The 12499-nt window shown below is 44.3% G+C and overlaps 1 protein-coding gene across 1 annotated transcript in view; it reads right to left on the reverse strand.

The window, feature by feature from the left end:
- LOC126263228 (pickpocket protein 28-like) overlaps nucleotides 1-12499 on the reverse strand; it is a 200097-nt gene that overhangs the window by 155815 nt on the left and 31783 nt on the right. Inside the window, exon 3 of the mRNA XM_049960311.1 lies at nucleotides 4316-4549. Coding sequence (XP_049816268.1) covers nucleotides 4316-4549 — 234 coding nt within the window. The remainder of the gene's footprint in view (nucleotides 1-4315; nucleotides 4550-12499) is intronic.

Genomic DNA, 12499 nt, shown 5'->3' on the forward strand with positions numbered 1-12499 from the left:
GTCGAAGTACGAGGGTCGTTCAATAAGCAATGCCCCACATTTTTTTTAAAAAAGCCATTAATATACACAGACAAATATCCTTGTTGGACCTTCACGTTTGATGTTTGTTCTGAGCGCTGATGAAGTTTCGAACAGTTCTGTCAGAAGGCAGAGCCGCAGTACGGCGTCAAAATGGCGTCTACATTCGACTCACGTTACAAGCAGCGTGCTGTTATCCAATTCTTCTGTGCAGAAAAAGAAACGGTGGTGAACATCCATAAACGTTTGTGTGCAGTATACGGCGATGCTGCAGTTGATTGTACAGTTGGGCGATGGGTAAAGAAAGTTACAGCCTTAGGAAATGCAGAAACAGAGCTCCATGACTAGCCACGCTCGAGACGTCCTGTCACAGCCACTGCTCCAGACATGCTGAATCGTGCAGATGTCATTATACAGGGTGATTCAAAAAGAATACCACAACTTTAGGAATTTAAAACTCTGCAACGACAAAAGGCAGAGCTAAGCACTATCTGTCGGCGAATTAAGGGAGCTATAAAGTTTCATTTAGTTGTACATTTGTTCGCTTGAGGCGCTGTTGACTAGGCGTCAGCGTCAGTTGATGCTAAGATGGCGACCGCTCAAGAGAAAGCTTTTTGTGTTATTGAGTACGGCAGAAGTGAATCGACGACAGTTGTTCAGCGTGCATTTCGAACGAAGTATGGTGTTAAACCTCCTGACAGGTGGTGTATTAAACGTTGGTATAAACAGTTTACAGAGAATGGGTGTTTGTGCAAAGGGAAAAGTTCTGGACGGCCAAGAACGAGTAATGAAAATGTAGCACGCATCCAGCAAGCATTTGTTCGCAGCCCAGGAAAATCGACTCGCAGAGCTAGCAGAGAGCTGCAAATTCCACAATCAACTGTATGGAGAGTCCTACGAAAAAGGTTAGTTACGAAACCTTATCGTCTGAAATTGGTTCAAGCACTGTCTGCAGCTGATAAGATTAAAAGAATCGATTTCTGTGATTTTATCCTTGCTCAAATGGAAACAGATGAATCTTTCGTTTCAAAGATGGTGTTTAGTGATGAAGCAACTTTCCACACTAACGGGAAAGTCAACCGTCACAATGTCTGTATATGGGGCACTGAGAATCCGCGGGAAACAACTCAGTATGAACGTGACTCGTCTAAGGTGAACGTTTTCTGTGCCATTTCAGCCAATAAAGTTTTTGGTCCCTTTTTCTTCGAAGGTGCTATTGTAACTGGACTACAGTATCTGGAGATGTTAGAGAATTGTCTGTTCCCTCAGCTCGAACAAGAAGCACAACAATTCATATTTCAGCAGGATGGAGCGCCACCACATTGGCACTTATCTGTCCGTAACTACCTGAACGTCAACTACCCGAGGCGATGGATCGGCCGCCAGGCAGCCCGTGACAGAGCACTTCATCACTGGCCTCCAAGAAGCCCTGATCTTACCCCCTGCGATTTTTTCTTATGGGGGTATGTTAAGGATATGGTGTTTCGGCCACCTCTCCCAGCCACCATTGATGATTTGAAACGAGAAATAACAGCAGCTATCCAAACTGTTACGCCTGATATGCTACAGAGAGTGTGGAACGAGTTGGAGTATCGGGTTGATATTGCTCGTGTGTGTGGAGGGGGCCATATTGAACATCTCTGAACTTGTTTTTGAGTGAAAAAAACCTTTTTAAATACTCTTTGTAATGATGTATAACAGAAGGTTATATTATGTTTCTTTCATTAAATACACATTTTTAAAGTTGTGGTATTCTTTTTGAAACACCCTGTACTTGACGACCGGCGCATCACAACTCGACGATTGGCTCTACAGCTGTCGGTCAGCATTGGAAGTGCGTCTGCTGTGATCGAGACTCTCGGATATTGAAAGAGAGGCTCACGATGGGTTCCACGAATGGTCACAGCGGACCATTCGATTCAAATAAAGACCTTTCCATCTGAAATGTTGGAGCGTTTTGAGACAGACGGAGAGGCCTTTCTCTACTGGGAACACACTCTGAAGATGACGAGAGTGTCAGTCGTGCAGTGAAAACACGGCTACACCTATAGGATAAGAGTTTTTACCAGAAGGGAATACATGCTTTTTCACAACGATGCTGTATAGCCATAGAACGTGATTTTTTATTTTATTTATATATTTATTTATTTGTTTATTGTTCCGTGGGACCAAATTAAGGAGAAGTCTCCATGGTCATGGAACGAGTCAATACATGAAATTATAACACGATAGTAAAAACAGATAAAATGAAATATAAGAAACATATTCAGGCGACAAGTCGTAAGTTCAAATAAAGAAAATCAACAATGTAACACTGGAATTTGCTTAATTTTTCAGCTCTTCCCGGATCTCCTCGACAGAATAGGAGTGAGCCATGAGGAAACTCTTCAGTTTAGACTTAAAAGTGTTTGGGCTACTACTAAGATTTTTGAGTTCTTGTGGTAGCTTATTGAAAATGGATGTAGCAGAATACTGCACTCCTTTCTGCACAAGAGTCAAGGAAGTGCATTTTACATGCAGATTTGATTTCTGCCTAGTATTAACTGAGAGAAAGCTGCTAACTCTTGGGAATAAGCTAATATTGCTAACAACAAACGACATTAAAGGAAATACGAGTATATACTGTGAGGGCAATGTCAGAATTCCCAGACTATTGAATAGGGGTCGACAAGAGGTTCTCGAACTTACACCACATATAGCTCGAACAGCCCGTTTTTGAGTCAAAAATACCCCTTCTGAATCAGAAGAATTACCCCAAAAAATAATACCATACGACATAAGCGTATGAAAATATGCGAAGTAGACTACTTTTCATGTTAAACTGTCACTTATTTCAGATACTGTTCTAATGGTAAATAAAGCAGCGTTTAGTTTCTGAACAAGATCCTGAACATGGGCTTTCCACAACAGCTTACTATCTATCCGAACGCCTAGGAACTTGAACTGCTCCGTCTCGGTCGGCCGGTGTGGCCGAGCGGTTCTAGGCGCTACAGTCTGGAACCGCGCGACCGCTACGGTCGCAAATTCGAATCCTGCCTCGGGCATGGATGTGTGTGATGTCCTTAGGTTAGTTAGGTTTAAGTAGTCCTAAGTCTAGGGGACTGATGACCTCAGATGTTACGTCGCATAGTGCTCAGAGCCATTTGAACCATTTGTTCCGTCTCGCTTATAATATGCCCAGTCTGTCTGATCAAAATATCGGTTCTTGTTGAACTGTGAGTTAGAAACTATAAAAACTGAGTCTTTCTGTGATTTAGCATCAAATTATTTTCGACAAGCCACGAACTTATTTCATGAACTACATTTTTTTGATACTGTTTCAATATTACACACAGGATCCTTCACTACCAAGCTGATGTCATCAGCAAACAGAAATATTTTTGAATCACCTGTAATACTAGAAGGCATATCATTTATATAAATAAGAAACAGCAGTGGCCCCAGCACTGACCCTTGGGGAACACCCCCACTTAACAGTGCCCCATTGGGACTGAACATCACTACCACTCTCAATATTGCGGAGAATTACCTTCTGCTTTCTGTTCTTAAAGTAAGAGGCGAACCAATTGTAAGCTACTCCCCTTAGTCCATAATGGTCCAACTTCTGCAGTAATATTTTGTGGTCAACACAGTGAAAAGTCTTCGTTAAATCAAAGAAAACACCTAGCGTTCGCAACCTTTTATTTAATCCGTCCAAAACCACACAGAGAAAAGAGACTATAGCATTTTCAGTTGTTAAACCATTTCTAAAACCAAACTGTACATTTGACAGCAAATTATGTGAATTTAAGTGCTCCAGTAACCTTGTATATACAACCCTCTCGATAACTTTAGCAAACAGCGATGGTATAGAAATAGGTTTAAAATTGTCAACATTATCCCTGTCTCCCTTTTTATAAAGCGGCTTCACTACCGAGTACTTTAATCAGTCAGGAAACCGACCACTCCTAAAGGAAAAGTTACAGATATGGCTAAGTACTGGGCTAACATACATAGAACAATACTTCAGTATTCTGCTAGGTACACCGTCATATCCATGAGAGTTTTGGTCTTTAGTAATTACTACATAGAAAAATAGGACATGCGCAAGACATGTTGATGTATGTTGTCACCAAATTCTGACTCTTAACAATAAATATGTACTGAGAAAAAATGTGGGGCATTAATTATTGAACGACCCTCGTATTTTTTCCCGTAGTTGTTGCGTAGTTGTCAACAATTGTAGAAGAAAGGTCCGAGTGCGGGTAAGCATACATACAGCTACAGAATTATTACACTGAGATCTACCAAGACTTACTGTTCTTCGGTGATGTTGTCCCTCCGTTTATACATCTCCTGGTAGGAGAAGAGAACGTGGTTGATTTTGGCTTCGCCGCATATGGTGACGGCGGGGAAGGGCAGCTTGCTGACCGGGTAGGAGGACTCTGCGAAGGTGACGATGACGGGCGTCGTGTCCCACTTGTGCTTGGCCTGCCAGATGAAGACGCAGCACACGGAGAGGCTCAGCAGGAAGGTCAGCACCCAGCACACTCTGCCAACAAAAGGGGGCCGCGCCCGTCTCAGTCCCGTAGTCGTAGAAAAGCAGGATTATCATTACGTCGACTACGAGGTCATTACAGGTGTGGAACCTCCCGGTGTACTTTTCAAAGGATCCCACCAGGCGTGGTGGCGCAGTGGTAAGCCGCTGCACTCGTATACGCCTACAGACCGCACTCACAAGGGAACCTCCCCATCGCACCCCCCTCAGATTTAGTTATAAGTTGGCACAGTGGATAGGTCTTGAATAACTGAACACAGATCAATCGAGAAAACAGGAAGAAGTTGTGTGGAATTATGAAAAAAATAAGCAAAATAGACAAACTGAGTAGTCCAAGTGCAAGATATGCAACATCAAGGACAGTGGGCGCTCAGGAGCGCCGTGGTCCCGTGGTTAGCGTGAGCAGCTGCGGAACGAGAGGTCCTTGGTTCAAGTTTTCCCTCGCGTGAAAAGTTTAATTTTTTATTTTCAGACAATTATTATCTGTCCGTCCGTCCGTCTGATGCGACTGTGAAACTGTTGCATTCATTTGTTGTAGTTTATGTGACAAACTCTTATGTTTTCATCATTTTTTCGGGAGTGATTAACACATCCACAAGAAAACCTAAATCGGGCAAGGTAGAAGAATCTTTTTACCCTTTCGCCAAGTGTACAAGTTAGGTGGGTCGACAACATATTCCTGTCATGTGTCGCACATGCCGTCACCAGTGTCGTATAGAATATATCAGACGTGTTTTCCTGTGGAGGAATCGGTTGACCTATGACCTTGTTTTAGGTTCCCATTAGACAGGCACGTCCTTTCGTCTACTAATCGCACGGTTTTGCGGTGCGGTCGCAAAACACAGACACTAAACTTATTACAGTGAACAGAGACGTCAATGAACGAACGGACTTTGCGAAAATAAAGAACGTAAACTTTTCACTCGAGGGAAGACTTGAACCAAGGACCTCTCGTTCCGCAGCTCCTCACGCTAAACACTTTTTTTGTTTTGTTTTTAATCTCATTTTGTTCGTTTTCGTTCGTTGTATCTGCTCGGTGCCAACATCGCAAGACACCCGTTTAAGTTCGTCGTTGACCCATTAACTCAGTTTTTTTTTTATTACAGAGGGCAGTTAACCCTCTGACCGAACACGCTGAGTTACCATGGCGGTACCACGGGACCACGACCCACCTGAGCTAACACTATCCTTGATTTTGCCTGTCTTGCGCATGGACTACTCAGTTTGTATATTTTGCTTATTTTTTTCATAGTTCCATACAACTTAAAAAAAAAAGGTTCAAATGGCTCTGAGCACTATGGGACTTAACATCTGAGGTCATCAGTCCCCTAGAACTTAGAACTACTTAAACCTAACTAACCTAAGGACATCACACACATCCATGCCCGAGGCAGGATTCGAACCTGCGACCGTAGCGGTCGCGCGGTTCCAGACTGAAGCGCCACACAACTTCTTCCTGTTTTCTCGATTGATCTGTGTTCAGTTTTTCAAGGCCTATCCACTGTGCCAACTTATAAACTAAACCTGAGGGGGGTGCGATGGGGAGGTTCCGTTGTCAGAATGGCTGAGCCTTGGTTAGAGAAATGGCCTGTTAGAGTAAACGTCGACAAGTGCGAAGCCGTTCTGTTCACTAGAAGACCGAAGCAACTGCCCAAACACCGATACTGCAGACTAATAACTCTACATGCACGCCCAATACCTCGCTGTCTGGCTGGACCGGAAATTACTCTGGGGGGGGACCACATACAACACATGACCAACAGAGCAAGCGCGATGCTCAAACAGCTCTATCCTATGCTCAACAGGTGTAGCACACTGAACAGAAGGGTGTCGAGGTCCATGCACAGGACACTTATTCGACCCCTGATGACGTACGCAGCCCCTGTCTGGGGATACGCTGTGCCCACACGCTTGCGCCGTCTGCAGATCATACAAAACAAAGTACTCAAAATCATAAGAAATGCTCCACGATACACACGCATCGCGGACCTTCACTGGGAAAACCGACTTGAGGCTCTCACGGAGGTAATCCACAAACTCACCACAAGACTATACAGGAACTCCAGACATTCGCAGAACCCGTTTATTCTGAATCTGGGGAACTATGACCACAACCATAGATGGAAACATAAAAGACCAAAAGACATACTTGCAAGGGCTTAACATCTATAGCCAAGTACACGCAAACACAACGGTACAGGTGAGCCCCTGTTAATCAGCCACCATTACTGGATATCGAATTGGAACACACTTGCCCAATAACTGGCACCACGCAGGGAAGCCGTATCGTACACTACACGCAGACAAGCTCCACACCCTCCCCCACACAGTGAGATGATCTATGACCGATCTCCCACTAGTATATAACGATCCTGATCGTTCCAGGAATGCAGCGGCTGCAGCAAACTCGGATACATCGCCATCGCCTGCCACGGTAATGATGCATGATACCCACACTAACAAACCCAACCTTGCACGAACTATCGCATCTAGTAAGCCACTACTGCTCTTACTGCCCATCCTACTGCCGCAGAGGTTTTTTCCCACGTCACGAGCCTTGGCACTTTTTTCCCTCTGCTCTTCAAATTGCTACCCTCACTCACGTTTCGTCCACTATCTATCACCTGATGGACCGTGTTAATGCGTAGTTTTACCCAGACGCAAAGATAACATCGCAGTCCTGCATCCTGTGATCCACCTATTAGGTAACTAGCATGTTGACGGAGAAGACAGTAGGACTTTTGGTTTGGTCACCACGTTGGTGCGGGCGTGGAGGGGCCTCATCTCTCCACTCGGGAGAATAGCGGTTCAAATCTCAGTGGATTATACAGATTGATATCATCCGCGATTTTCTTAAATAGTTTAAGGCAAACGCCGCAAGGGCTCCTTTGAAAAGAGCAGGGTCGGTTTCCTTCACCATACTTCGCCACTACGAGCTTGTGCTCCACCTCTGATAACCTCGTCGCCGATGGGACCTGAAAACCTACTCATTCTTCCTCTTTTTCTTTGAAAAGAGCCACCCAGGCTTCTACCTTAATCGATTTAGGAAAATGACTGAAAATCAAAATCATAATGGGTCGCCGGTGTGAGGTAACGAGCGAGTCGTCGGGCCCTGAAAATATTCTAAGTTCAGAGTTGGCGGCCATCGCTCGGGTCGTTCGGCTAGCGGGGGATCGGCAGCCCGGCCGCATGGTGTCGGACATCGGCCGTTGTTGGAGGGGTAGCCCCAGCATGTGGTCCAGCGGCCGCGTGGCTGGGAATTCCGCTGTGGCGAGGACGGTGCTTTGTGTCGGTGAAGGAGATGTCTATGCCGCGAGTGACAAAGATGGCGGACTTTGTGAAACCTTAATGGCGGACATTTCACAAAAATGGTTCAAATGGCTCTGAGCACTATCGGACTTAACTGCTGAGGTCATCAGTCCCCTAGAACTTAGAACTACTTAACCCTTTCATGGGCAAAATTATTGAGCAGTTTTTTTAATGAATGGAGAGCAGATAATAGTTAACAGATAGGTATATGTATCATACAGAATATCAAATTTGCTCCAACTGTGAAAGTGGGGTCACACAACAAGGTGGGAAGTATTCTTCCCACTGCCCTTCCTTGGAGTTAAATGACAAAAACAACTTTTTCAATATATGTCATATTTATTTGATAAATTTATCTCTCTTGTTACAGTGATTGTTCACAATTACTTGCCATGAAATTTTTTGAAACATGGGTCTATGCAGAGTGGCATTTCACAATATGTACAAACACAGCGAATGCTCTTTTCCGCAACTTTGGTACTCAATGACGGCACGTCCAGTACGTTTCTCCTAAAATGGGTTGATACTCCTCTACAGTCACATGACGAAAATCTTCAGGTACTTTACCCCTTTTTGCCAGAATGACAGGTTTTTGCCCACGCCTTTTTTGGGACGAGAAGCCAGCGATCAATTGTCTGGCTAGATAGATCCTGTATGTGAGCTGATCATGCTGTCCACTTTCTCTTTTACTTATTTTCCACAGGATAAAACTGTTTACTGCAGCAACGTCCACCAGGAAATAAAATATTCTGTGCCACCATTTTACAGAACGTCTGCCAATAGCATACCATTCTCGTAATTGATTAAACTTATCGACGCCACCCATTATTTTGTTGTATTCTGCCACAACTTCAGGACAAGAAATCTCTGTACTAGTACCATCCTTGTTTTTCCTTTTCACTGTTGCTGTTTCTCATGGGTCATGAATTGAGGACAGGAAAGTGACTGGACGGTTATCCATCCATTTTACTGCAGAAATGGCTCCTTTTGTTTCAAACTGGAATTCTCCTCGTTCAAATTTTACGTTTTCCTTCATAAATTTGGGTAAATCAAAAGTATTTACCTTATACTATAGCTTTGAGGAACAAATCACAAAATGTCACGCAAACAGCACTGAAAGGCTCCTCTACAGAGCAACACTCAGCTATACAATGCCTCTGCGCGAAGATACAGCAAAAACGGGGGGAACTTCCAATTGGAAGTAGTACCCTATAGTGTTCACTAGGTGGTAGCACCGTACAGAGGTGAATCCCACGGGACTAGGAGCAAGTTCATTGTAGTGGGAAGCATGTTTCCCACGACTCACGAAAGGGTTAAACCCAACTAACCTAAGGACGTCACACACATCCATGCCCGAGGCAGGATTCGAACCTGCGGTCGTAGCGGTTGCGCGGTTCCAGACTGTAGCGCCTAGAACCGCTCGGCCACCCCGGCCGGCAGACATTTCACAGGTCGTGTAGAAATTAATAGTAGCCAGATGAATCATAATACCTCAAAAAGAAACATGTACATTACCATTATTTGCACGACGATTCTGATGGTGTAATCAGATTTTCAATATCTTTATTAGTTTAAAGTTTAGTATCTGACGGTAAATTATAGAAGTAACACCAAGCAACGAATTTCCAAAATTTAAACGCTCCATCCGATTTCGTCGATCGATGTGTCTTTAGAAAGCTATTAGTGTAAACCTAAATTGGTATAAATTACAGGCATGTAACTTGAATAGTGCATGAGTTATTGGAGGTCAAAGTGGCAGATTACTATCGATCGCGTCAGGCCATAAGTACTCCACAGTTACACGAAGTAACGGTAGCAGCATGCTTATATATATATATATATATATATATATATATATATATATATATATATATATATATATATTGATTCATCTGTGTCTTTGTTTATATCCGATATATACTGTTCATGAAGAAATAGGTTAAATATTTACTGTGTTTTAGAAAGCACAGAGACATTAGGCTCCCGGCCTACCCTTTGCTTCTTTTCTTTTGATATATGTTTATTTATTTGTTTATGCATTTAATAATGTGTGTTAGAGCGTGTTTATGGTCCAGCCGTAGGAATATTTATTTAATTTCAAGTATTTGAATGTAAATCCAGTATTTCGAATATGTTTCATATGTTTGTGTGACTGTGCGTTGGTATGAAGACATGGCGCGAGCGCTCTAGCCAATCACAGCGCTCGTGAATGGGGAGACTGGATGGAAGCGAGTTTCCGGAGAGGACACAGAGGTGGTCCTGGGAGGACGGCACTGGAAACTGGAGTGAGTGCTGGACGCGGACAGTACGGCGCGATGGACGGACGGTCGGCGGAAAGACCTGGGCAGTGGAGCAGTTTGCGCGAGGTCGCGGAGGATAGAAATATTTAGGAGTGCCGACCTGTGCTCTTGTGTGATTTCCGTGGCTTCTGCAGTGAAGACGCAGTGTGCGCTTAGAAGTGAATATCTCGCGAGCTGTGTTGTTGTTCATAACTAATAACTTGCAGTAGGAATCTATTGTTTCCCTGTTATTCAACTTATATTTTATTTCATTACTGGACCATCGACACCAATAAGTGTTTTGCAGAAATATACCGCATTGTCAAAAGTACTTCTACTATCTTACTCATCATTTGAAGTCGTTAAGATAATACCTTCAGATTTTATTTAATTGCAGTCTTTCATTTATAAATTTATATGTTACATTCATAATTATGTCCATTATAATTATCCGGGCTGTTATGCCGTGGTCGGTTGATGAATTTTGTTTCAATTCCCAACGTTTCGTCTCCGACTGCGGGAGACATCTTCAAGGGGGTCCGTAGGTCGATGGATGGTCCAACACACCCACTGGCTCGCTACTGACTGCGGCTAAATTCCGTGTCCGCGCGCTCCCGCGCCGCGGTGTGACGTCACGTGTTTTGAAAACGTCAGTGCAATTGGCCGCTGTCCGTCGCCGTCGACCGCCGTTGCCATCACCCAGTAGTGGACGGGTGGTACACATCTTCTTTAACACCGGCATCCATATACCGTTTAATTTCACGCCCTCCTCCTTTCGGTTGAAATTATTTGGGTGTTTAGCGATTTCGATTGCCTCCCTGTAGAGCCTTTCGTAGTATCCGCTTGTGGCCGCTAGTACTTGCGTCTCCTCGAAACGAATATTGTGGTTCCCTGGCTGGAAAGCATGCTCCGCAACAGCTGATCGTTCCGTTTCTCCTCTTCTACAATTTCCCTTGTGCTCCTCCAAACGTTTAGAAACAGTTCTTCTAGTTGTACCCACATAAACATCACCACAGCTGCATGGGATCCTATACACTCCAGCTTTTTCCAAAGGTTTGCGAGCGTCCTTGGCAGGCTTAAGGTATTCCTGTATCTTCCTGGTGGGCTTGTAAATTACGGTAATATTCCGCTTCGTAAAGATCCTCCCTATTCTTTCCGTTACATTTTTAACAAACGGCAGGAAAACCTTAGATTTTGCAATAGCCTGTACGTCAGTATGATTTCTGCGTGGCTGCCTCAACGCACGTTTTATTTCGGCGGACGAATATCCGTTCTTCATTAGTGCATTGTGGAGATGTTCCATCTCAGCGTCGAGCAACTCAGGTTCACAAATATTTCTAGCTCTGTCCGCTACGTCTTGATAACACCCCGCTTCTGTTGTGGGTGGTGGTTCGAATCCCGGTGCAAATAACGGTCCGTGTGCGTGGGTTTGCGGTATACTGAGTGGCCCAAACTACCATTTTCGTTTCTAAAAACAAGCCGTCTACCTCCTCCATTGTAAACTGAATTCTCGAGTTTATGCTGTTTAGATGTTCGTGGAACCGGCTTAGTTCCTTCCTAGGAGCATGCTTTCCAGTCAGGGAACCACAATATTCGTTTCGAGGAGACGCAAGTACTAGCGGCCACAGGCTGATACTACGAAAGGCTCTACAGGGAGGCAATCGAAATCGCTAAACACCCAAATAATTTCAACCGAAAGGAGGAGGGCGTGAAATTAAACGGTATATGGATGCCGGTGTTAAAGAAGATGTGTACCACCCATCCACTACTGGGTGATGGCAACGGCGGTCGACGGCGACGGACAGCGGCCAATTGCACTGACGTTTTCAAAACACGTGACGTCACACCGCGGCGCGGGAGCGCGCGGACACGGAATTTAGCCGCAGTCAGTAGCGAGCCAGTGGGTGTGTTGGACATTCCATCGACCTACGGACCCCCTTGAAGATGTCTCCCGCAGTCGGAGACAAAACGTTGGGAATTGAGACAAAATTCATCAACCGACCACGGCATAACAGCCCGGATAATTATAATGGACATGATATTTCCAGCCGTGAAAGTCTACATTTTAGTACATTCATAATTCGCAATTGCCGAGTGATAGAATCCATCGACCATTCGATTCATGTGTGTATTCTTATTGTATATTGCAGACTCAGCAGTATTTGGTCTGTAATGCGGCAACTACGTATTCCAGCCCCGAGACAACGAAACCGGCCAAAACTTTTAATATTTCCACGTTGACTCGGAGGGTGCGTAGTCGTTTTGAAAGCCCGCAACGGTATGAAGACATCTTTGGTTGCAACCTATATAAGAGGTTTCTTGTTCTACGTTCTTTCTTGCTTTCTTTCTTTTTTCC

This window comes from Schistocerca nitens, chromosome 6, assembly GCF_023898315.1.
Source record: "Schistocerca nitens isolate TAMUIC-IGC-003100 chromosome 6, iqSchNite1.1, whole genome shotgun sequence".
NCBI classification, from domain to species: Eukaryota; Metazoa; Arthropoda; class Insecta; order Orthoptera; family Acrididae; genus Schistocerca; species Schistocerca nitens.